At 45.4% G+C, this 25125-nt stretch overlaps 1 protein-coding gene across 4 annotated transcripts; it reads right to left on the bottom strand.

The window, feature by feature from the left end:
* Nucleotides 1-1377: 1377 nt before the first annotated feature.
* Nucleotides 1378-24643, bottom strand: DYNLT2B (dynein light chain Tctex-type 2B). 4 transcript variants are annotated; one of them, XM_064360091.1, is made up of 6 exons: nt 24449-24643; nt 22089-22222; nt 13859-13928; nt 5455-5518; nt 4413-4518; nt 1484-1536 (listed from the first exon to the last, which is right to left on the bottom strand). In XM_064360091.1, the coding sequence occupies exons 1-5, from the start codon at nt 24556-24558 to the stop codon at nt 4504-4506; spliced, it is 393 nt and encodes a 130-aa protein (XP_064216161.1). In that variant the 5' UTR covers nt 24559-24643; the 3' UTR covers nt 1484-1536; nt 4413-4503. The 4 variants fall into 4 exon arrangements, with proteins under 4 accessions (XP_064216163.1, XP_012315518.2, XP_064216161.1 ...); XM_064360092.1 differs by having other exon boundaries at nt 4413-4551; XM_064360093.1 differs by lacking the exon at nt 4413-4518 and having other exon boundaries at nt 1378-1531.
* Nucleotides 24644-25125: the final 482 nt, after the last annotated feature.

The raw sequence follows: 25125 nt of genomic DNA on the forward strand, positions 1-25125 counted from the left end.
GCCCGGGGGTGAAGTGACCGGACAGAAATGCCCGAGACCGGAGATGGAATGACCCGGAAGCGGAGGATGCAGCGAAGACGCCTCCGTGTAGTGGGATACGGATGTGACTGGTACAAGGCTCCCTGGTCCGTCCGGACGCGCTGCCCGGCAGCCCCCTGCGGCCCAGCTCGGGCCGCGTCCTCCCGCTGCACCGCCGCGCCTGGGCAGCCGTCGTTCGGAGGCCCTCGACCGCGCCTGCCTCTCCGCAGAGCCAGCTTTGACCTACGTGGGGTTGGAAGGGGAATTGACGACCGCCAGCCCAGTCCGCTGAAAACCTGTGGCTGACCCACTCTCTTCCTATTTCTGACCCAGGTTGGCTCAACAGAAAAACGATCCCTAGGGATCCGCCGCGAGCTAATTGAGCAGGAGCGGATTCCCGGGAGGTGACTAGCAGGAAGGCACGTGCCGCAGGTGTATGGCGGGAAGAAACGTTTTCCTTTCTTAGAATGAGGCTTTGGAAGGGTCCCTTTTAATTCCGTAGATGTAAGTGGCTACACAACGTTATGGAAGAACGATGTAAAAAAAAAAAAACTTTTTAAAGTTTTAGTTATCAACTTGACTGAAGTAAAAGACCTTTTTAACTTACTTTATTCTATTTGTTTAAAGACGGAGTCTCGCTCTGATGCCCAGGCTGGACTGCAATGGTGCAGTCTCTGCTCACTGCAGCCTCAGCCTCCTGAATAGCTGGAATTAGGGGCGGGTACCAACACACCCCGCTAATTTTTGAATTTTTAGTAGAGTTGGGGATTTCACTGTTGTTTAGGCTGGTCTCGAACTCCTGACCTCAAGTAATCTGCCCACTTCGGCCTCCCAATGTGTAGAAATTACGCCCTGCCAATTTTTTTTTTTCTCGTCTACTCTCAAATGGTGAAAATGTATGCGAAGCACCAGGGCGACTGGCTGTGGAGAGAGACTCCAGCTACCTGGCCCAGCTCATCCTCTCTGAGCAGGTGACACTGGGATAAAGAATTTCATTTGCTGAGCATGGTGGCCCACACCTGTAATCCTACACTTTTTAGGAGACTGAGGCGGGAGTATCACTTGAGCCCAGGAGTTCAAGATGAGCCTGGGCAACGTCGGGAAACCTTGTCTCTATAAAAGATACAACAATTAGGCCAAGCACAGTGGCTCACACCTGTAATCTCAACACTTTGGGAGGCCAGGCGGCTGGTAGATCCCCTGAGGTCAGTGAACCCAGGAGATGGAGGTTGCAGTGAGCTGAGATCGTGCCACTGCACTCCATCCTGGATAACAGAGTGAGATGCCATCTTAAAAAAAAAAAACAAAACGTATAACAAAATCAAAACTTTAAAAATATAAGGCCTAAAACACAACAGATTCTGTTGTCAAACTACTAACATCTTTATTTTGTCAAGATATTTAACAATATTAAAAAGTTCAGGTTTCTTCATGGTCACATCTTTTCCCAGCTTGGTTTCAAAGATTCATTCAGTAGTAGAAACAGCCAAATGCTGCTACAACGCAGAATAAACTGTCCTAAAAAACAAAACACACACACACAGAATGTTAGTACTGAAGAGGAATAAGAGCAGCATGGGCAATTGAAACTAACACTATCTCAGATCTTTACCAATTTTCTCTTTTTTTTTTTTTCAGACAGAGTCTCACTCTATCACCCAGGCTGGGGTACAGTGGTGTGATCTCGGCTCACTGCAGCCTCAACATCCTGGGCTCAAACAATCCTCCTACCTCTGCCTCCAGAGTAGCTAGGACCACAGGTGCATGCCACCACACCAGGCTAATTTTATTTTTTGCAAAGATGAGGTCTCACTATGTTGCCCAGGCTGGTCTTGAACTCCTGGGCTCAAGCAATCCACCCATCTTGGTCTCCCAAAGTGCTGGCATCACAGGCATGAGCCACCTCACCCAGCCACCAAATTTCAATCATGAAGACTTTTTCCTTCTTCATGAAGTGAAGGGTTCCTAGAGTATAGCTATACTATTGCTTGATAAAAGGTTAGGATGGGTAAAGACTGAGATGTTCTGAATGTAGAAATAAAATGTGAACTAATGAACTTTAGGTAATACATATTCATTCCTAAAATAACTATTCACATATTTCCTGATTTGTCACAGAAAGAGTGTATGAAATGTTTGAGTTTCTTGGAGTAAACTGCACTACTAATCTCAAGAAACCGTATTATAGTATCACTGACAGTAAGAACAGCAGGACCTTATCATAAATTCTGGATAAGAGAAATGGTCTCTGGGTGTTTGTTCTTAATTAGTAAAATTTATTTGTCCATCTTCTAGTTCAGAATCACAAAATGCTTTCCAGAGCCCAAATTGCTTAAAACACTTTTTAGGCACTTATTACAAGATTTCCACCTGCCTCGGCAACTCCTGAACTGCCAACCTCACCTCTGGCCTGGTAATGATGAGACTAAAGCAATCTCAACTCAAGGACCTGATTAGTAACCAAAAGCAACATTCTTTGGTTTAGCCCAGCTCCCTGGCTCCTTGGGCGGGTAACTCTGAACTGTGCTCTACAACAGTGCTGTGATAAAGGACTTGCTTTTGTTTTCATTTTAGCTTCCAGTCCCTCGTGGAAGGATGCTTTTATAAAATCCAGTAAAAATAGATAACTCAGAAAATGAAATGAAAAAAAGGAACATATAAAATACAGCCTCAATTTTTTTTCTTAGATTCACTGGACATAAAATTACTTTGTCAAATTGCTGTAAGTTTCTAAATGCTTACACTCGTGTTTGCTAACCTCATCATGGACCTGTAACAAACGGGTCAGAGTGCCACTGGTCTGTGGACCCCACCTGGGGTGGCACTGTTCTATAGCACCACCCAGAGTTCTCCAGCGGGACTGAGCCCTGTTACCTACAGCAGTTTTCTGCTCAATGGCACATGATTTTCCCTTCTCTCTCATTTCCTCAGCCTCTACCCATGTTTCCTGGAATCTCCCAAATAAAGTACTCTGTGTGTGTGTGTGTGTGTGTGTGTGTGTGAGAGAGAGAGAGAGAGAGAGAGAGAGAGAGAGAGATAGCATCTCTCTCTCACCCAGGCTGGAGTGCAGTGGCACTATCTCGGCTCACTGCAACCTCTGCCCTCTGGGTTCAAGCAATTCTCTTGCCTCAGCCTCCCGAGTAGCTGGGACTACAGGTGCCTGCCACCATGCCTGGCTAATTTTTGTATTTTTAGTAGAGACGAGGTTTCACCATGTTGGCCAAACTGGTCTTGAACTCCTGACCTCAGGTGATCCACCCACCTCGCCTCCCAAAGTGCTGGCATTACAGGTGTAAGCCACCGCGCCCAGCCTCCAAATAAAGTGTTTTAAGCTCTGAAAATAAAACCTAAATAAATACCCAGCTCGGCAGGAAGCAGTGGCTCATACCTGTAATCCCAGCACTTTGGGAGGCCAAGCGGGGGTGGATCACCTGAGGTCAGGAGTTCAAGACCACCCTGACCAAATAGTGAAACCCCGTCTCTACTAAAAAATACAAAAATTAGCCAGGTGTGGTGGCATGCACCTGCAGTCCCAGCTACTCGGAAGGCTGAGGCAGGAGAACTGCCTGAACCTGGGAGGCAGAGGTTGTAGTAAGCCAAGATGGCACCACTGCACTCCAGCCTGGGTGACAGAGAGACTCTGTCTCCAAACAAACAAAAAAGATGCATTTTTAACTCCAAGAAGCACAAAAATTCATCTTCTCAGCTTGACTCTTCCCCCAAAGACAGCTGATAAATGAAGATTTGCCTAGTACTTCCCACTGTCCAGCTCCTGATCCCTTGGGTAGTTGAGCATTAAATAAAACTTTGGTTGAGACCATGGAATTTTAGAACTAAAAGCTACCTTAAAATCATCTACATAAGCAGCTTCCATATCTGGCCATCAGCAGAATCGTGTGGGGAACGCTTTAAAAATTCAGATTCACTGATCCAACCCTGGGCTTATTTGATCAGAATCTATGTGAATAGGGTACCAGCATCCATATTTTTAAACCCCCCAAATTCTCAGGCAGTCACAGCCAGTCTTTGGGAAAATGTACTTCAGCTTCCTAATGTTACTGATACAATGTGAGAAAAACCCAATTACTTACCTAAAGTTATTTAATTAGAAAATGGAACCCCCCTTTTTCCTTTTACTTTTTTTTTTTTTGAGATGGAGTCTCACTCTGTCGCCCAGGCTGGAGGGCAATAACACAATCTCAGGTCACTGCAACCTTCATCTCCTGGGTTCAAGTGATTCTCCTGCCTCAGCTCCCAAATAGCTGGGATTACAAGTGTGCACCATCATGCCTGGCTAATTTTGTGTGTGTCTGTGTGTGTTTTCAGTAGAGACAGAGTTTCACCATGTTGGCCAGGGTGGACTCAAAACTCTTGACCTCAAGTGATCCACCCACCTCAGCCTCCCAAAGTGCTGGGATTACAGGCGTGAGCCACCGCGTCCGGCCTCTCTCTCACTTTACTCAATCTAGTTTCTGTTCTATTCGATTATGTATTCACAACCTGGGAGTAGATGAATAGAGGATGTGATCATTTCTGGAGTAAATAAAAAATCATAACATATCATTAAAATACATAAAACATTTCTGCCAATAAACTACCAATGTTTTAATGAAACTTTTTTTTTTTTTTAATTTCAGACTGAGTCTCACTCTGTCGACCAGGCTGGAGTACAGTGGCACGATCTCAGCTCACTGCAATCTCTGCCTACCAGGTTCAAGAGATTCTCTGCCTCAACCTCCTGAGTAGCTGGGATTACAGGTGCCCGCCACCATGCTCGGCTAATTTTTGTATTTTTAGGAGAGATGGGGTTTCACTATGTTGGCCAGGCTGGTCTCAAACTCCAGACCTCAAGTGATCCTCGGCCTCCCAAAGTGCCAGGATTACAGGCGTGAGCCACCTTACCCAGCCTGAAACCTCTTTTTAAATATTACTCTTTATTTGTGCTTAATTTTAATCAATGGCTTTAAGATAAATAAATTTTACTACTAAAAGAAAAACCACCTTTGTTCATGGAATCCCTGCCATCCAAATTTGTTTGCAACTTAGCAAAGTATGATCTGTTCAAATGAACAAATGTGTGATTTTAACACTGTAGTTATCAATTACTATTTTAATAAGGACCATCAGGATTGGGTTTTAGAACACAGTGATTTATGGAGGAAGTAGCTGAAAATAATTTTTAAGTAATATGCTAACTAAATAAATGCTATTCCCAAATTCAAACCCATGAAAAATTATGACATATGTAAACATACAAGTTTCCTGTCTATAGTAGCGCACTAGGTTTCTGCTTTAGTAACACAAAAACTAAGTCAAATCGTCTCATCCAGATGTCAAAGGGGAATGGCTGAGACTGCAGTGTCTTTACATCCCATTAAATAGTAAGTAATTTGATTTGTCCTTAGAAAGAAAAAAGAGGTTTCCAAATACACTTACATTCATGAAAACATCGTGAGTATAGTTGTCAGTGTCAGCATCCCAGAAACAGCGAGAAGCCATGCTAAAAAATCCAAGAATGAAGAATTATCAACAATATAACAAAGACCAAAACTACACGTATCTGTCATGGGAAAAGTGTTTCTTAATACATTCTCATAGATCTGTACTTCCAAACCTTTTCACGGGTTGGTACCCAAAGAATATCGTATTTGTACCAGAGAGTATACTGGGTAAACTGGAGAGACGAGAGTCAGACGAAGCTGCTTGCAGCCAGAGGTGACCAGCCAGGGGCTCTCACAGCCTCAGACCCTGCCTGATGGCTATGGGGATCAGTACTGGAGATTTGGATGTGACTTTTGATGACCTCAGCTCCTGCACAATAATAGTAGAAGGAAGGTGTACAAAGAGCCCAACAGATTTAGTCCAACCTGATCACTGTAGAGTCCCAGGAAAAGGAGCAAACGTGGAACTAGAATTCAGTCTTCTAATTGTAACTCCAGAAATATCTCTAAGAATGCTAACCTACCTCTAAATTGGCTATTCTCCTCTCTGCAATTCTTGGGTTAAGAAAAAAATATTAGTCAAAATGAAAGCCAATTAAAAATGGAAACATGGAAACAACTTAAATGCCCCAGTAGGACTGGATTGGTAAATGAAATTCTGGTATTTCTCAGGATCTGGGAGAATTTTTTTAAAAAAGAAAAAAGAAACTATGATATTTTCTGGCAATGAAATTCCATGTAGACTTAAAGAAGTTTTACAAGACACAGTGATGTGTCCCTGTAGTCCTAGCTACTTGGGAGGCTGAGGCAGCGAATATCATTTGAGCCCAGGAGTTCAGGGCTGTGGTAATGCCATGGTCACACCTGTGCAGCCACTGCACTCCAGTCTGGGAGACACAGCAGGACCCTGGCTCTTAAAACAAATTCCAAGTACATGAAAAGCTATTCACAATATAATGTTAAGTGAAAAAAAATTGGCCAGGTGCCGTGGCTCACACCTGTAATCCCAGCACTTTGGGAGGCTGAAGTGGGCGAATCATCTGAGGTCAGGAGTTCGAGACCAGCCTGGCCAACATGGCAAAACCCTGTCTCTACTAAAAATACAAAAATTGGCTGAACAAGGGCTGGGCACGGTGGCTCACGCCTGTAATCCCAGCACTTTGGGAGGCCGAGGCGAGTGGATCACGAGTTCAAGAGATCGAGACCATCCTGGTCAACATGATGAAACCCCGTCTCTACTAAAAATACAAAAAATTAGCTGGGCACGGTGGCGCGCGCCTGTAATCCCAGCTACTCGGGAGGCTGAGGCAGGAGAATTGCCTGAACCCAGGAGGCGGAGGCTGCAGTGAGCTGAGATCGGGCCATTGCACTCCAGCCTGGGTAACAAGAGCGAAACTCCGTCTCAAAAAAAAAAAAAAATACAAAAATTAGTTGAGAGTGGTGGCTCATGCCTACAGTCCCAGCTACTCAGGTGGCTGAGGCAGGAGGATCACTTGAGCTCAGGAAGCAGAGGTTGCAGTGAGCTGAGATCACACCACTGCACTCCAGCCTGGGCAACAGAGTTGAGACTCTGTCTCAAAAAAGAAAAAAAAAGGATGAATTTAATATAGAGCCTAAAAAAACTGATGAGTCGGAACAAGAAAATAAAAATTTTAAAAAAGATAAAACTGTAACCCAACCTCAATTCAGCTCAGTACCTGAAAGTAAACAGCCCACACTCTTCCTGCACAGCAGAAGAGAGTTAAATCCTTTCTGGAAGAAAATAATGTCATCTGGAGGTCTACAATTTTTTTAAACAATGTCTAGGATTCAAACTAGGCATGCCAAGAGGCAAAAACATATACATGATTATCAAAAAAATACTAGAGAAACAAATTCACACATGACCCAGATACTAGGATAAGTAGATAATGACATTAAAATAACTACTGTAGCTGGGTACAGTGGCTCACGCCTGTAATCCCAGCACTTTGGGAGGTCCAGGTGGGTGGACAACGAGGGTAAGGAGTTTGAGACCAGCCTGGTCAACATGGTGAAACCCTGTCTCAACTAAAAATAAAAAAATTAGCCAGGCGTGGTGGCACACACCTGTAATCCCAGCTACTTGGGAGGCAGAGGCAGGAGAATCACTTGAACCTCTGAGGCAGAGGTTTCAGTGAGCCAAGATTGTGCCGCTGCACTCCAGCCTGGGCGACAGAGCAAGACTCCATCTCAAAAAAATAAAAATAAGTAAATAAATAATAAAACAAAATAACTACTGTGGCTGGGCACAGTGACTCACACCTGTAATCTCAGCACTCTGGGAGGCCGAGGCAGGGGGATCACTTGAGATCAGGAGTTCCATATGAGCCCGACTAACATGGTGAAACACTGTCTCTACTAAAAATACAAAAATTAGCCAGGCGTAGTGGTGTGCATCTGTAATCCCAGCTACTTGGGAGGCTAAGGCAGAAGAATTGCTTGAACCCAGAAGGTGGAGGTTGCAATGAGCCGAGATCATGCCACTACACTCCAGCCTGGGCGACAGAGTGAGACTCCACCTCAAAAATAGAATGAAATTTCAAACTAACCAGTATGACTAAAATATAAAAAGAGAGGTGGGAGGGATGAAAAAAATTAAAGGATAAAGCATTTTACTAGATAACTGAAATCTATAAAAAACTAAATGTAAATTCCCAAATTGAAAAATACAACTGAAATTAAGAACTCAGTACATGGGTTTAGTGGCATATCAGATGCAACAAAAAAGAGGATTAGTGACCTAAAAGGTCAACAGAAAAATATATAAATTGGCCAGGTGAGGTGGCTCATCCCTGTAATCCCAATACTTTGGGAAGCTGACCCTGGCCAATATGGTGAAACCCTGTCTCTACTAAAAATACAAAAATTAGCTGAGTGTGGTGTCAAGTTGTAATCCCAGCTACTTGGGAGACTGAGGCAGGAGAATCGCTTGAACCTGGGAGGCGGAGGTTGCAATGAGCCGAGATCGTGCTACTGCACTCCAGCCTCGGGTGATAGAGCGAGACTCTGTCTCAAAAAAAAAAAAAAAAAGAAAAGAAAAGAAAGAAATACGCATAAATTGAAGCACAGAGAGGAAATAGAAAAATCAGAAACGGTGTAAGAGATATAGTGGAATACAGAAAAAAGATCAAACACACATGTAACTGAAGTCCTAAAGAGAGGGCAGAGTGAAAGGAGCAGTCGTAGCATTTTAAGAGAGCAGCCACCTCTAGAACCCAATCTCAGTTTGTAATGCCATACTCCGATACACTGAACCAGGAGTCCTTGGAGAGGCAGCTGAATTCTAGGGCTGGGGCAGGGAATGAACAAAACAGAGCTTCTTATAGTGCTAGAAAGTAAGGAAGTACTCAAAGAAACCCACAATAGTAGAGTCAGTGGGACACAGGAATCAACTCAAAGAGCTCTCGATGGCCAAAGCTGGAACAATCAGAACTACAAAATAAATAACGTAGTGCTGAATAATCATCCAAAGTATAAAACATCCATGAGTCCATACTGAAACAAATGACAGAATGCATAAATAAATGGGAGAGACACATTTCCTGTGCTGAAAAACTCCAGATAATTTACGTAGGTATTATGCCCTCAAGGAGGTGCTCGTAACTCCCTGTTCTTTAAGTGTGGGTGCACCCAGTGATTTCCTCCTAATGAGTACAGTATGACAAGGGAGGAAATGAAACCACCTTTGCAAAATGACGACCGAGACTGTGAAGAGATCGAACTTGACCGAATCGATCTTGCTTCTAACCTCCAAGCTGTCCTTGTTCATTCCTGGGTGTAGGCTGAACTAACTTGGGGGAAAACTTAGTTTATAGCTTATAGTTTATAGTTTAAAACAAAGACAATAAGAGCCCTTTCCCAAAGCAGATCTCCTTCTGGTCTGGGGACTAGATGGCTCTGGTAGGTCTAACATTAGTCACAGGATTAGAAATTAGGGTTTAGGAGTCATGCAGCTGGAGGATACAAGCGCCACCCCTCCCCAAACTTAGTCCTAAGATCAGAGCTCGCGATACTTTGCAGACCCTGCACTTGGTGGAGCAGCTGCACCACCGCATCAATAAACTGGCTCCTCTGATCTGTGGCCCCGACCCAAGAACTGACTCAGCGCAAGAAGACAGCTCTGACTCCCAACGCTTTCACGCTTTCATCTCTGACCAATCAGCACTCCTGGCTCACTGCTTCCCCTACCCACCAAGCTATCCTAAGAGCTCTGCTGCCCAAATGCTCAGGGAGACTCACTGGAGTGCTGATAAAACTCCAGACTCCCTCACAGCCGGCTCCATGAATTACTTTTTCTCTACTGCAAGTCTCCTGTCTTGACAAATCGGCGTTGTCTAGGCAGCGGACAAGGGGAACTCATTGTGCAGTTATAGAAAGAGTAACTCTATAGTGAAGAAACCTGAAAAACACTACCTCAGGCAGGTAGTCAAAGTTCACATCAATAGTAAGATGTCATGCTGATAGTATGTGCCATTGATATGATATGACAAGAATGGCATTTTACCTCTGTGATCTTCCTTCCAAAAACCTATAACCCCCAATTAATCATTAGCAGAAAAATCCCAATGGAGGAAGGGACATTCTACAAAACACCTAACCAGTCGGCACTCCTCAAAGTTTCAACGTTATGAAAAACAAGAAAGTCTAAGAAATGATGTATCAACATTGGTTCATTAATTGTGACAAATGTTGCCTCCTCTGTATATGTTAATAATAGGGAGTCCAGGTGCAACAGGTCATGCCTGTGATCCCACTGTTTTGGGAGGCTGAGCCAGGGGGACTGGTTAAGCCCCAGAGGTCAAGGCTGCAGTGAGCCATGATTGCACCACTGCACTCCGGCCTGGGTGACAGAGCAAGACCTGTCTCAAAAACATAATTATTATTCTTACAATAATAGGGGAAACTGGGTGTGGAGTATATGCAAACTCTATGCAACTTTTCTGTATATCTAAAACTATCTTAAAATAAAAACTTGATTTTTAAAATTTTTATTTATTTATTTAATTTTTGAGACAAAGTCTCACTCTGTTCCCCAGGCTGGAGTGCAGTGGTGTGATCTCGGCTCACTGCAACCTCCACCTCCAGGTTCAAGCAATTCTCCTGCCTCAGCCTCCTGAGTGGTTGAGTGGCTGGGATTACAGGTGCACACTGCCACGCTCAGCTAATTTTTTTTATTTTTAGTAGAGATGGGGTTTCGCCATTTTGGCTAGGCGGGTCTTGAACTCCTGACTTCAAGTGATCTACACGCCTTGGTCTCCCAAAGTGCTGGGCTTACAGGTGTGAGCCACTGCACCTGGCCAAAAACTACTTTTTAAAAGAAGGTAATGGCTAAGAATTTTCCCAAACTGATAAAAAAAAAAAAAAATCAACCCAGCTAGGTACCATGGCTCGCACCTGTAATCCCAGGATTTTGGAAGGCCACATGTGGTGTCAGGCACCTGTAATCTCAACTATTCGGGAGGCTAAGGCAAGAGAATCTCTTGAACCCAGGAGGTGGAGGTTGCAGTGAGCCAAGATCGTGCCATTGCACTCAAGCCTGGGCGACAAGAGCGAAACTCCATCTCAAAAAAAAAAAAAAAAATCAACCCATAGATTCAAGAGATTCTGAGAGCCGCAAGCAGAATAAATATAAAGAATATAAAGAAAGCAATAGTGGCTGGAGAGGACGTACCACCTTCAATCGAATAATAAAACTTACAGCTGACTTCTCAACAGTAACAACGAAAACTAGAAGACAATGTAATCACTCATCTGTGTATCTGAGGCAGGGTCTCACTCTGTCGCCCAGGCTGGAGGACACTGGCACAATCACAGCTCACTGCAGTCTCAACCTCCCTGGGCTCAAGCATTCCTCCTACCTCAGCCTCTCAAGTAGCTGGGAACACAGGCATGTGCCACCATGCCCAGCTAATATTTGTATTTTTTTGTAGAGACGGGGTTTTGCTGTGTTGCCCAGGCTGGTCTGGAACTCCTGGGCTCAAGTGATCCTCCTGCCTCAGCTTCCCAAAGTGCTGGGATTACAGGTATGAGCCACCACGCCCAGCCCTGATGGGAAACTCTATAATAGATGGATCCATCTGACAATATCTGAACTCCATTATCAATCTTAACGAAGTAAAAAGAGATGGCCAGCTATTTTGTACCTCCTGATAAGATGCAATATGATGTACAGAAAACAGTCTTTCCCCGGCAGGGTGACATGGCTCACACCTGTAATCCCAGCACTTTGGTCACCATGACCAACATGGTGATACCCTGTCTCAAATAAAAATACAAAAATTAGCCAGGCATGGTGGTGCATGCCTGTAATCCCAGCTACTCAGGAGCTGAGGCAAGAGAATCACTTGAACCCAGGAGGCGGAGGTTGCAGTGAGCCAAGATCGCACCACTGCACTCCAGCCTGGGCAACAGAAGGAGACTCCATCTCAAAAAAATAAAATAAAAAACAAAACCAAAATCAAACAAAGAAAACAGTCTTTCCCCAACCTCAGACCTATGGCTAATTAAGTCTAGATCTAATTATTTATCTTCAAGAAGTACAGGAATACATATTAAACAATACCATAGGTATATAATCAGCAAATGCCAGAATACAGGAAACTCTACAGGACAAACCAATTTTTTCAACAAATAAATGGCAGGGAAAAAAAAAAAAACAGGCTGGGCACGGTGGCTCTCGCCTGTAATCCCAGCACTTTGGGAGGCCAAGGAGGGCAGATCACAAGGTCAGGAGTTCGAGACCGACCTGGCCAACATGGTGAAACCCCGTCTCAACTAAAAATACAAAAATTAGCTGGGCGTGGTGGTGCACACCTGAATCCCAGCTACTCAGGAGACTGGGGCAGGAGAATTGCTTGAACCCATGAGGCAGAGGTTGCAGTCAGCTGAGATCGTGCCACTGCACTCCAGCCTGGGTGACAGAGCAAGACTCCATCCGTCTCAAAAAAAAAGAGAGAAATGAGACAGCAAAGATGATAGATTAAATCTAAAGCCTGATGCTATGGTGTGCACCTACAGTCCCAGCTACCTGGTAGGCTGAGGTGGAAGGATCACTTGAGCCAAGGAATTCAAGTCTGTAGTGTGTTATGATCACATCTGTGAATAACAACTGTAATCCAGCCTGGGCAACATAGCAAGATCCTACGTCTTAAAAAAAACCTAATTTACGTATCAACCAAATGCAATGTGTGGACCTTGTCTGAATCTTAATTTGCACAAATTGTAAAAAAGAAAATAACAGTTCTGGCATGGTGGCTTAAACCTGTAATTACACCACTTTAGGAGGCCAAGGTTGGTGAACTGCCTGAGCCCAGGAGTTCAAGACCAGCCTGGCCAACAGACTGTGACCCATCTCTGCAAAAAAAATCAATACGAAGTTAGCCAGGTGTGTGGTGCAACTGCAGTCCCAGCTACTCAGGAGGCTGAGGCAGAAGGATCCCTTGAGCCCGTGAGTCCAAGGCTGCATGAGCTGTGATAGTGCCACTGCATGCCAGCCTGGGTAACAAAATGAGACCCTGTCTCTTTAAACAAAAAAAAAAAAAAGAAAGAAAACACAAACATACATGTATGAGGCAATCTTGGATATCTGAACACTAACTGCATGGTTTTATGATATCAAGGACTAACAACGTTTTAGAGATGATAATCATACTTTATTTTTATTTTTTGAGACAGAGTGTTGCTCTGTTACCCAGGCTGGAGTGCAATGGCACAATCTCAGCTCACTGCAACCTCCACCTCTTGAGTTCAAGCAATTCTGCCTCAGCCTCCTGAGTAGCTAGGACTACAAGCACACGCCACCATGCCTAGCTAATTTTTGTATTTTCAATAGAGACGGGGTTTCACCATTTTGGCCAGGCTTGTCTTAAACTCCTGATCTCAGGTGATCCACCTGCCTTGGCCTCCCAAAGTGCTAGGATTACAGGTGTAAGCCACCACACCGGGCCCCCTCTCTCTCTTGTAAAGACACACTCTTACTGAATTGTCAAGAGGGCAGATACCTGATAAGAAACATATATGAATAAGGCCAGGTACGGTGGCTTACACCTGTAATTCCAACACTTTGGGAGGCTGATCCACCTCAGTGGATCACCTGAGGCCGGGAATTCGAGACCAGCCTGACCAACATAGAGAAACCCCATCTCTACTAAAAATACAAAATTAGCCAGGCCTGATGGCAGGCACCTATAATCCTAGCTACTTGGGAGGTTCAGGCAGGAGAATCTCTTGAACCCAGGAGTTGGAGGTTGCGGTGAGCAGAGATTGTTCCACTGCACTCCATCCTGGGCAACAAGAGTGAAACTCCGTCTTAAAAAAAAAAAAAAAGAAAGGAAGAAATATAGATGAATAAAAACAAGAAGGAAAATCCAGATACTCACAATACTCCTTCACCTCTTTGTTCTCCAATCACTACTTGCACCACCATTTTGTATCGGTCAAACCCCATTTCTAGAAAGAAAAAATGACAAGGCTATTTATAAGCAAATATGTAGTAAAACTACTTTGAGGATAAATTGGCCCAGAAATAGACATAAGCATTCAATCCACGAGTACTTAATGAACATGATGGTAAGCCTGGGAGTCAGGGAGACGTGAAGACAGACACTGTGACTCACAAGTGCAGAACCTCAGACAAGTGATTTAACTTTTCAGCTTAAACCTCCCTCATTACATGGGAATATCATTACCCACCTCCCAGGGTTGTTACAAGGTTAGATAAGATATAGTCACATTTTTATTTTTTATTGGAGTCTCCCTCTGTTGCCCAGGCTGGAGTGCAGTGTTGTGATCTCGGCTCACTGCAACCTCTGCCTCCTGGGTTCAAGTGATTCTCCTGCCTCAGCCTCCTCAGTAGCTAGGACAATAGGCATGTGCCATCACACCCAGCTAATTTTTGTATTTTTAGTAGAAATAGTGTTTCACCATGTTGCCCAGGCTGGTCTCCAACTCCTGACCTCAGGTGATCCGCTCACCTCAGCCTCCCAAAGTGCCAGGATTACAGGTGTGAGCCACCACGCCCAGCCAGATATAATAATATTGAAAGCATCTAAACAGTGCTGTTAAATACTAGTCGCTCCGTAAACTTTAGCTTCCTTCCTATCTCCCCTACTGTAAGTCAGCTACAGTCAGCTACTGAGCTAAACCTTCAAGATAGAGAAATAAATAAGATGCTTTTCTTGCCTTAAAGAACTCACAGTAGTAAGAACTCAAAGGAAAATAGAAAAATAGGCCGGGCTCACACCTGTAATCCCAGCAGTCTGGGAGGATGAGGCGAGCGATCACCTGAGGTCAGGAGTTTGAGACCAGTCTGGCCAACATGGTTAAACCCCATCTCTACTAAAAAATACAAAAATTAGCCAGGCATGGTGGCAGGCGCCTTTAATCTCGGCTACTCTGGAGGCTGAGGCAGGAGAATAGCTTGAATTTGGGAAGTGGAAGTTGCAGTGAGTCCAGATCGCGCCATTGAACTCCAGCCAGGGTAACAAGAACAAAACTCAGTCTCAAAAAAAAAATAGAAAATAGAAAAATAAATTAAGACTGCAACATGCTTACAATTCAAGGAATGGCATGCATCAGGAACACAGAGCCAGTGGAGGCAGTTCCTCCGTTTGTCTAGGCAGTGGCAAGAAATAAGTGGAAAAGACTCCTTGGAGGATGTGACTGGTAAATAAGCTGAGTCTTGAAGGATGAGTGAGAGTTTACCAGGTCAGCCCATCTCTCCACTCTCCTGAGACGGAGTAGCAGGTGCACAGGGGGAGAGCATGGGATCTCCAGGAAACTGTAAGCTGTGCGGTAACACAGACAAGAAAAAAAATTAAGATCCCAGAGCATAATGAGGTGATCCAGCACCATTCAGCTGTCTGCCCCAGAAACTACATCGCTAAAGCAGCAAAATCCTGAAACTTCTCACTAACACCAAGTCTGAAGAGAAGAAAATGGAACGGGCATTTTTAAATCTTTCTATTTTTCTGACCAGGGAATAGCAGAAAGAGTTTTGTTTTTTTGTTTTTTAAGTGAAATAAGCAAAGCTGAAACAGAGCCAACTCTCTCTGATTAAAAGTACAGGTTCCAAGATTACATTGTAACCTTGACAATCTGAAGACTACAAGCAGTCTCCCATGTGGGGCACGAACCTCATTCAGGATGTTTAGCAAAATCTTAAAAGACAGAGTCCAAGCTATTTTTTAAAAACACTGTGCACAACTCAACAGAGCTTCCTCCTTTCTCTAACCAATCCCTAATGCTACAGAAATGTGTCTAGAATAATAAATACCCAGCCCTTCAATCACAGTTCTGAGGGGAAAATAAAATAGTCTCAGATATGATGATGAGGAGAACTTAAAAAAAATCCCCAAGCCATATCAGAGCAATTAAAAATCCCCCACACCATATCAGAGCAATCAGAAATCACCCATGCTGTATCAGAGCAATTATGATGTAACGGCACAGCAAAATGAAAAGCAGCCAAATGGCAATAAACAAAGATGCAATAGCAAAACAAAAGCGTAACAAGAAAGAACAGAACTACTGCTGGGTGCAGTGGCTCACGCCTGTAATCCCAGCACTTTTGGAGGCTGAGGTGGGAGGATCTCTCGAGGCCAGGAGTTCAAGACCAGCCTAGGCAGCATGACGAGACCCTATCTCCACAAAACAATTTTTCCAAAAATGCTTAAGAAAAGAAACTTCAAGTTGAATGATCAAGAGGGAAGGAGGGAAGGAGGGAGGAAGGGAGGGAGGCAGGGAAGGAGAGGAGGAGAGAAAGGAGGGAGGGGCTGTGTAAAAGAAAAAATTTGGCCAGCCACAGTGGCTCATGCCTATAATCCCAGCACTTTGGGAGGCTGAGGTGGGAGGGTCACTTGAGGTCAGGAGTTCGAGACCAGCCTGACCAACACGGAAAAAACCCCATCTCTATTAAAAACACAAAATTAGCTGAGCGTGGTGGTGCACGCCTATAAACCCAGCCACTTGGGAGGCTGAGGTAGGAGAACTGCTTGAACCCAGGAGGCGGAGGTTACAGTGAGCCAGGATCCCACCATTGCACTCCAGCCTGGGCAACAAGAACGAAACTCTGTCAAAAAAAAAAAAAAAGGAAAAAATTCAAACTAGGAAACAATACAATCAAGAAACAAAGAGTTATTCGTCACAATTAATTCACAATATAGAACATCGTAAGCTTACAAACTCAAAAAGAGAAGAACTCAATCGGGTTATTATTTGTTTTGTTTTTTGAGAGGGAGTCTTGCTCTGTCCCCAGACTGGAGTGCAGAGGTATGATCTCAGCTCACTGCAACCGCCACCTCCCCAGTTCAAGCGATTCTCCCGCCTGAGCCTCCTGAGTAGCTGGGATTACAGGCATGTACCACTATGCCTGGTTAATTTTTGTATTTTAGTAGAGACAGGGTTTCACCATGTTGCCCAGGCTGGTCTTGAACTCCTGACCTCAAGTGACCCACCCGTCTCGGCCTCCCAAAGTGTTGGGATTACAGGCCTGAGCCACCAAGCCCAGCCGTTTTGTTGTTGTTTTTTGAGACAGGGTCTCTCTCTGTTGCCCAGACTGGAATGCAGTGACACAATCTTGGCTCACTGCAACCTCTGCCTCCTGGGTTCAAGTAATTCTCCTGCCTAAGCCTCCTGAGTAGCTGGGACTATAGGCGCATGCCACTACACCCAGCTAATTTTTTTTATTTTAGTAGAGACAAGGTTTCACCATGTTGCCCAGGATAGTCTCGAACTCCTGAGCTCAGGCAATCCACCCACCTCGGCCTCCCCAAGTGCTGGGATTATAGGCATGCTCCACCATGCCCAGCCTCAATCAGGTTATTAAGCAACAGAAAGAGAGGAAAGACCACAGCCCTAGGAAACAAACTGAATACCCAGAAAATATCATTCCAGAACTAGTATCTTTTCAAAATGGCAAAAGAAAAGACACAAATGAAAAACTAAATTACTGGTTTAAGAAAATCACAAGTAAATGTCAGTAAAAAACGAAGTAGCCTGGGAAACATGACAAAACTCTGTCTCTACAAAAAATACAAAAATTAACCATGTGTGGTGGCAGGCGCTGCAGTCCCAGCTACTTGGGAGGTGGGGAGGTGGGAGGATTGCTTGAGGCTGCAGTGAGCCAAGACGGTGCCACTGCATTCCAGCCTGGGTGACAGAATGAGACCCTGTCTGAAAAGAAAAAAAATTACGGCAGAGAAAAACTAATAAATACAGAAGACAAAGATGGCTCAACATAACAATATTTGGTGTCTTGAAGAAGAGAAAGTTTCAAATGGAATAGGAAATATATTCAGAGATACAAGGAAATTTCCTTTATATGCAAAGAATAAAGCCTGCAGATTGAAAGCTATAAAATGCGCACTGGGGGTCGGGTATGATGGCTCACTCCTGTAATCCCAACCCTTTGGGAGGCCGAGGCAGGCAGATCACCTCAAGTCGGGAGCTCGAGACCAGCCTGACCAACATGGAGAAACCCTATCTCTACTACTAAAGATACAAAATTAGCCAGGCGAGGTGACGCATGCCTGTAATCCCAGCTACTTGGGAGGCTGAGACAGGAAAACTGCTTGAACCCAGGAGGCAAAGGTTGCGGTGAGCTGAGATCCGGCCACTGCACTCCAGCCTGGGCAACAAGAGCAAAACTCCATCCCCCCAAAATAAGTAAATAAATGAAATGCTCATCGGCAAGTCAGAATCTTTAGAAAAGCTACTGACCATAAAGGTGAAGGTGAGGATTTTTTTTTTTTTTTTGGGAGACAGAGTCTTGATCTGTCGCCTAGGCTGGAGTGCAGTGGCACAATCTTGGCTCACTGCAACCTCCACCTCCTGAGTTCAAGCAATTCTTCTGTCTCAGCCTCCCTAGTAGCTGGGACTACAGTCTAACACTACCACACTGGGCTAATTTTTTTTTTGAGATGGAGTCTCACTCTGTTGCGCAGGCTGGAGTGCAGTGGCACGCTCTCGGCTCACTGCAATCTCCTCTGGGCTCAAGCAATACTCCTGCCTCAGCCCTGCTAGTAGCTAGGATTACAAGCACACCCCACCACATGCCTAATTTTTGTATTTTTAGTAAAGATGGGTTTTCGCCATGTTGGCCAAGCTGGTCTCAAACTCCTGACCTCAGGTGATCCACCCGCCGTGGTCTCCCAAAGTGCCAGGATTACAGGCACAAGCCACCATGCTCAGCCAAAGGCGAGAATTCTTTAAGCAGAGAACATCAAGCTCGCCTCAGATTTCTTGGCAGACAAGTTACCATTGAATGTCAGAAGACAATGAAGCACAAGAGTCAAGAAGACAAATTATTACCTCAAAAGTACTATATTTATAAAAAGTATATTCCACTTTTTTGGGGGGAGAGATGGGGGATGGAGTCTCACTCTGTCACCCAGGCTGGAGTGCAGTGATACCATCTTGGATCACTGCAGGCCCCCCGGGTTCAAGTGATTCTCCTGCCTCAGCCTCCCAAGCAGCTGGGATTAAAAGCATGTGCCACCATGCCCGGCTAATTTTTGTATTTTTAGTAGAGACGGGGTTTCATCATGTTGGCCAGACTGGTCTGAAACTCCTGACCTCAGGTGATCCACCGGCCTCCACCTCCCAAAGTGCTAGGATTACAGGTGTGAGGCACCGTGCCCAGCCCACAGTATATTCTACTTAAAAGGCAAAAGGCAGGCATTCTCAAACACGAAGAACCCACAGCATTTCTAAGTCCTTTCTGAAAACATCTTACAATCAAATTTCATCATCTAAGAGTTGAAATTAGGAACTCATCCCAGCTACTTGGGGGGCTGAGGCAGGAGAACTGCTTGAGCCCAGGAGGTAGAGGCTGCAGTGATCCGAAATCACACCACTTCACTCCAGCCTGGGTGACAGAGAAAGACCCTGTCTCAAAAAAAGAAAAGAAATAAAGAACTCAACAATGAAAATGGCATGGTTAAAGAACTCAACAGAAGGCAACTGATCCAGTTACAGAATGATTACATGACTATGGGAAATACGTCTACAGTATCCCGTTGTAATTTGTCTGTATAGATACACAGAAAAGAAGTCTGTTGTAATGTTGACCTAATATTAATGTGGGCTTTTTTTTTTTTTTTAAGACAGGTTCTCACTCTGTCGCCCAGGTTGGAGCACAGTGGCATGATCTTGGCTCACTGTAATCTCTGCCCCCTGGGCTCAGGTGATGATCCTCCCACCTCAGCCTCCCAAGTAGCTGGGACTACAGGTGCACACCACCAGCCCGGCTAATTTTTGTTTTTTTTCTTTTGTAAGAGACAGGGTTTTGCCATGTTGGCCAGGATGGTCTCAAACTCCTGGGCTCAACAGATCTGCCCACCTTGGCCTCCAAAACTGCTGGAATTATAGGCGTGAGTCTCTGTGCCCGGCCAATATTAATGACAGTTTATTGGTGGTGGCATTCAGGTGATTTTTCTCATTTTTCTGCAGTATTTAAATTTTTTATAATGAATGTGTACCATTTTTTACAAAAAATCTTAACAATGTATCTTCATTAAAAAGTCCAAAAACTAAAATGCTAATATACTAACAGCAGTTGATTCTGGGTGATGGAAATACACAGGATTGCAATTTTCTTCTTTGTACTGTTCTGTTTTTTAATTTCTAAAAATTAAAAAAAATTCAGAAAAAAGAATAAACACAAATATTGAATAGTAACTACCTTTAGTTAATTATTTTTATTTCAAGACAGAGTTTTGCTCTCATTACTCAGGCTGGAGTGCAATGGCGCAACCATAGCTCACTGCAACCTCCACCTCCCGTTTTCAAGCGATTCTCCTACCTCAGCTTCCTGAGTAGCTGGGATTACAGGTGCCCGCCACCACGCCCAGCTAGTTTTTTGTATTTTTAGTAGAGACCAGTTTCACCATGTTGGCCAGGCTGGTCTTGAACTCCTAACCTCAGGTGATCCACCCACCTCGGCCTCCCAAAGTGCTGGGATTACAGGCGTGAACCACCACGCCTGCCCACCTTTAATATTTTAAAACTTTATGGATACTTTTTTGTATTACCTAGATTTATTACAATGAGTATGTATCACTTTTACAAAGATATTCCTTCCCCTCAAAAAATGGTGTCTTCTAAAAAGAGCAGATAGAAACACATGGTGGCTTATGCCTAGAATCCCATCACTCTGAGAGGCCAAGTCGTGCGAATCTCGAGGGCCAGGAGTTCAAGACCAGCCTGGCCATCGTGGTAAAATCTTGTCTCTACTAAAAATAAAAAATTAGCCACGTGTGGTGGTACACTCTTGTAATTCCAGTTGCTTGGGAGGCTGAGGTGGGAGGATCATTTGAGCCCAGGAGGAGGAGGTTGCAGTGAGCTGACATTACACCATTGCACCCCAGCTGGGCAACAGAGCAAGACTCTGTCTCCAAATTATAAAAATTAAAAAATTCAGCAAAGCATGGTGGCACAAGTCTGTAGACCCAGCTACTTGGGAGTCTGAGGTGGGAAGATAGCCTGAGCAAGGAGGTCACGGCTACAGTAAGCCATGTTCATGCCACTGCACTCCAGCCTGGGCAAAAGAGCAAGACCCTATTTCAAGAACAAAACAAAACAAAAAAAAGAGACAGACAAAGAGAACAAGGTAGGAAAAGCACAAAGTATGCTCTACACATGCAGAATTTGGCAGGATAGGAGGACTGACCAAGGAAAGTAGTTAAGGATTAGAGAGAAGGACTCAGGGTACTAAATGCCAGGCTAAGGAATCTATAGCATGGGGGAAGAAACAACCAAGAAATACGGGGGAAAGGGGCCCCTGTACTTCCTGGCCTTTCTGAACACTAAGATTTTTTGGACAGTGGTTCCCTACAATGTTTTATTTTACATCTCTACTCTTTCCCACCATTTGCAAAAATTTACATGAGTAAAAGTCACCAGGCTGGGCCCAGTGGCTCGTGCCTGTAATCCCAGCACTTTGGGAAGCCAAGCTGAGCAGATCACAAGTTCAAGAGATCGAGACCAGCTGGGCGCGGTGGCTCACGCCTGTAATCCCAGCACTTTGGGAGGCTGAGGCGGGTGGATCACAAGGTCAAGAGATCGAGACCATCCTGGCCAACACTGTGAAACCCCTATCTCTACTAAAAATACAAAAATTAGCTGGGCGTGGTGGTGTGCACCTGTAGTCCCAGCTATTGGGGAGGCAGAAGAATCGCTTGAACCCGGGAGGCAGAGGTTGCAGTGAGCCGAGATCCTGCCACTGCACTCCAGCCTGGTGACAGAGCGAGACTCCATCTCAACAACAACAAAAGTCACCAAATAATTAGAAAAGACAAGACACTGAGTAAAAATTGGTCTTTAATAGAATCCACAGCTTATGTTCTATTTAAGTTTTTATTTTTTAATAGAGATGTTTAATTTTTTTATTTTGCTTTTTAATAGAGATGAGGTCTCACCACGTTGCCCAGCCTGGTATTGAACTCCTGAGAACAAGCAATCTTCCTGCCTTGGCTTCCCACAGTGTTGGGATTACAGGCATGAGCCAACATCCCTGGCCCCAACGTTCTTTGTTTAAAGATGGAGAAGGGGCAATGGGTAATACTGAGTGTTTGAAGAGAAGAAGTCATTTCCAGTTATCACCATGATTACCTTTTAATTTATCTTTAATGTTTTCTGATAAATGTTTTGTGAGCTGAGGCATCTCTTCTGGAGCATATTCAGCGTTTGCCAGTTCCTGCTTGAGCACAGCATGGATGCAGTCTTTAACCACAGAGGGCCTGAACCTGAATGGAGCAATTTGTGAACATCTAGTCGGTGACTCCAAAACCCCAACTTACCTTCATATCTCAACTTCTCTCATCTTTTTGTCGTTAGTACCATGTAATCCTTCTTTTTCATATTTGTATAAAACATAAACAAATTAAGACAAATTATATGCCACATTTATATCTTCAGCCTGGACCTGTAGTGAACTTCAACACATATTCCAACACAAACTCCATCTGGATGTTTATTAGGCAACTTGATACATCCAGGGATGAGCCTCTGATCTTCCCCTCTGCCCCATACAAAAATATATATTTGTTGTTAATCTTGTTCTGCACTCTTTCACAAAATAAAATAAAAATATGGCTGTATAGCATTCTGGGCATTCAAGAACCTTTTACCAAATAACTGAGCATATCTTTCTGTGTTCATTCTACCCAAGGGAAAAATCCTGTATGAAATCTGTATCACTTTTTCTATGGGTTACCAGGAGAATAAAAATAAATAAAGGAAAGAAATTTGCATCATATTATGGTCAAAATTACTGTCTTCCAATATTTGCCAAGCATCAGATTCAGCAATATAGTTTCAAACAGCAGAGGAGACTGGGACATTTTTAAAAATCTTTGTGTGTGTGTGTGTGATGTGAGCGTGTGTGGGGGGTATGTGTGTGGTGTATGTATTGTGTATGTGGTGTGTGTAATGTGTATGTGTGGTGTGTGTATTGTATGTATGTGTGGTGTGTATGTATGTGGTGTGTGTAATGTGTATGTGCGTGGTATGTGTAATGTGTGTATGTGTGTGGTGTGTATGTGTGGTATGTGTGGTGTGTGTGCGTGGTATGTGTATTGTATATGTGTACGTATGGGTATGTGTGGTGTATGTGTATGTGTGTGCGTGGTATGTGTATTGTGTGTGTGTGGTGTGCGTGGTATGTGTATTGTGTGGTGTGTATGTGCAGTGTGTATGTGTGTGCGCATGGTATGTGTATTGTGTGTGTGATGTATGTATGTGTGTGCGTGGTATGTGTACTGTGTGTGTGCATATGTGTATTGTGTGTGTATGGGTATGTGTGTGGTATGTGTATTTGTGTGGTGTGTGTGTGCGCGTATGTGTATGTGTGTGTGGTATGTGTATTGTATATGTGTGTGGTGTGCGTGGTATGTATATTGTGTGTGTGGTGTATGTGTGTGTGCATATGTGTATGTGGTGTGTATGTGTGTGTGGTATGTGTATTGTATGTGTATGTGTGTGGTGTGCGTGGTATGTGTATTGTGTGTGTGGTGTATGTGGTGTGTGTGTGGTATGTGTATTGTATGTTTATGTGTGTGGTGTGTGTGGTATGTGTATTGTGTGTGGTGTATGTGGTGTGTGTGTGTATGTGTATTGTATGTGTATGTGTGTGGTGTGCATGGTATGTGTATTGTGTGGTGTGTGTGTGTGTGCGTGGTATGTGTATTGTGTGTGGTATGTGTATGTGTGGTGTGTGTATGTGTGTGGTATGTGTATTGTGTGTGTGGTATGTGTATTGTGTGTGGTGTGTATGTGTGTGGTATGTGTATTGTGTTGTGGTGTGTGTGTGGTATGTGTATTGTGTGTGGTGTGTATGTGTGTGGTATGTGTATTGTGTGGTGTGTGTGTGTGTATGTGTATGTGTGTGTGCGCGGTATGTGTATATTGTGTGTGGTATGTGTATTGTGTGTGTGGTGTGTATGTGCGCGGTATATGTATTGTGTGTGTGGTGTGTATGTGCGCGGTATGTGTATTGTGTGTGTGTATGGATGGGTGTGTGTGTGTGTGTGTGTATGGATAAATCTGGCGGTCTTACAGACCTCGCCGAGCGCCCAGTGCCCGGCCAGGTCTCGCGGTCTCAGGGCCTCCGGATCCCGCCTGGGTGGACCGTGCACACGCGGCTCCCGCGGGGGAGCGGGCACACCTAGCACACGCGTGCGCACGGGAGTCCTCGCGTCCCCGCGGAGCGGCTGGCTTCCCGCCTCTCTCTACTCTGCCTATCTCTTTGACCGGGACGCACCTCTGGGCTTCCCAGAGCCAGCCGTTCCCGCGGCGCCAAACACCGAGGCCGCGGGCGGGGTCCCCTGCGCCCCCTGCAGCCAGAGGGGCGTCGGGACGTCCGAGCAGGGCCACCCTCCGGCCTCCGCCTCCCGCCCGCGGCCCCCGCGCTCCCTCCGCCCCTCGGACCCGCGCGCTCCGGGTCGCCCCGCCACAGCCCGTCCTCTACCCGCCTCTGCTGGAAAACGGGCCGCAGAATATAGCTGTTCTCGGGCTCCGCTGAGTTCTTCTCAGCCTCAGACACCACGTCGCCCACCGAGGACACCGCGGCGGACGCGGCCATGGCCGGGCTTCTCGGTGCGGGCGCGACTCGCGGTGAAGGGCCGGCGGGTGGCGGCAGCGGGCAGCTGGGAAAGCGTCTCCAGGGCAACAGGCCGCGTCCCGCCTCGCTGGGGCCCGCGCGCTACCAGCGCCGCCGCCTCCCGCGCCTGCGCACTGCCCGCTGGGCGGGAACGGGCCGCGTCGTGCGCGACGCCTGCTGGGCGGGAACCCGTCGCGTCCGGGCCCGCCCCCGCGGTGGGCGCGTCTCCGCCGTTCACACGGCGCGTCCCGCCGCCTCCTCCCGTCAGCCGCGCCGCAGTCGGAGGACACAGACGCGGGCCTGAGGCTCGTGGACTTAAGGTGTTAGGTCGGTGCAAAAGCGATTGCGGCGGCCGCCGCGGGGCTCACGCGTATAATCCCGGGACTTTGGGAGGCCGAGGCGGGCGGATCACCTGATCGGGAGATCGAGACCAGCGTGGCCAACACGGTGAAACCCCGTCTCTACTAAAAATACAAAAATTAGCTGGGCGTGGTCGTGCGCGCCTGCAGCCCCAGCTAGAGGCGGGAGAGTCGCTTGAACCCGGGAGGC

Source organism: Aotus nancymaae, unplaced genomic scaffold (genome assembly GCF_030222135.1).
Source record: "Aotus nancymaae isolate 86718 unplaced genomic scaffold, 86718_ANA_hifiasm-v0.15.2.pri h1tg000038l, whole genome shotgun sequence".
NCBI lineage: Eukaryota > Metazoa > Chordata > Mammalia > Primates > Aotidae > Aotus > Aotus nancymaae.

What these genes read in the sequence shown, in the direction of transcription:
- DYNLT2B (XM_064360093.1), bottom strand. Translation starts at nt 24,558, where the DNA reads ATGGCCGCGTCCGCCGCGGTGTCCTCGGTGGGCGACGTGGTGTCTGAG. An exon ending in CATTAAAGATAAATTAAAAG is followed by an intron (nt 13,929 to 22,088) that starts GTAATCATGGTG and finishes TTTTCTTTCTAG; the next exon opens with AAATGGGGTTTGACCGATAC. An exon ending in CTCACGATGTTTTCATGAAT is followed by an intron (nt 1,532 to 5,454) that starts GTAAGTGTATTT and finishes TTTTTAGGACAG; the next exon opens with TTTATTCTGCGTTGTAGCAG.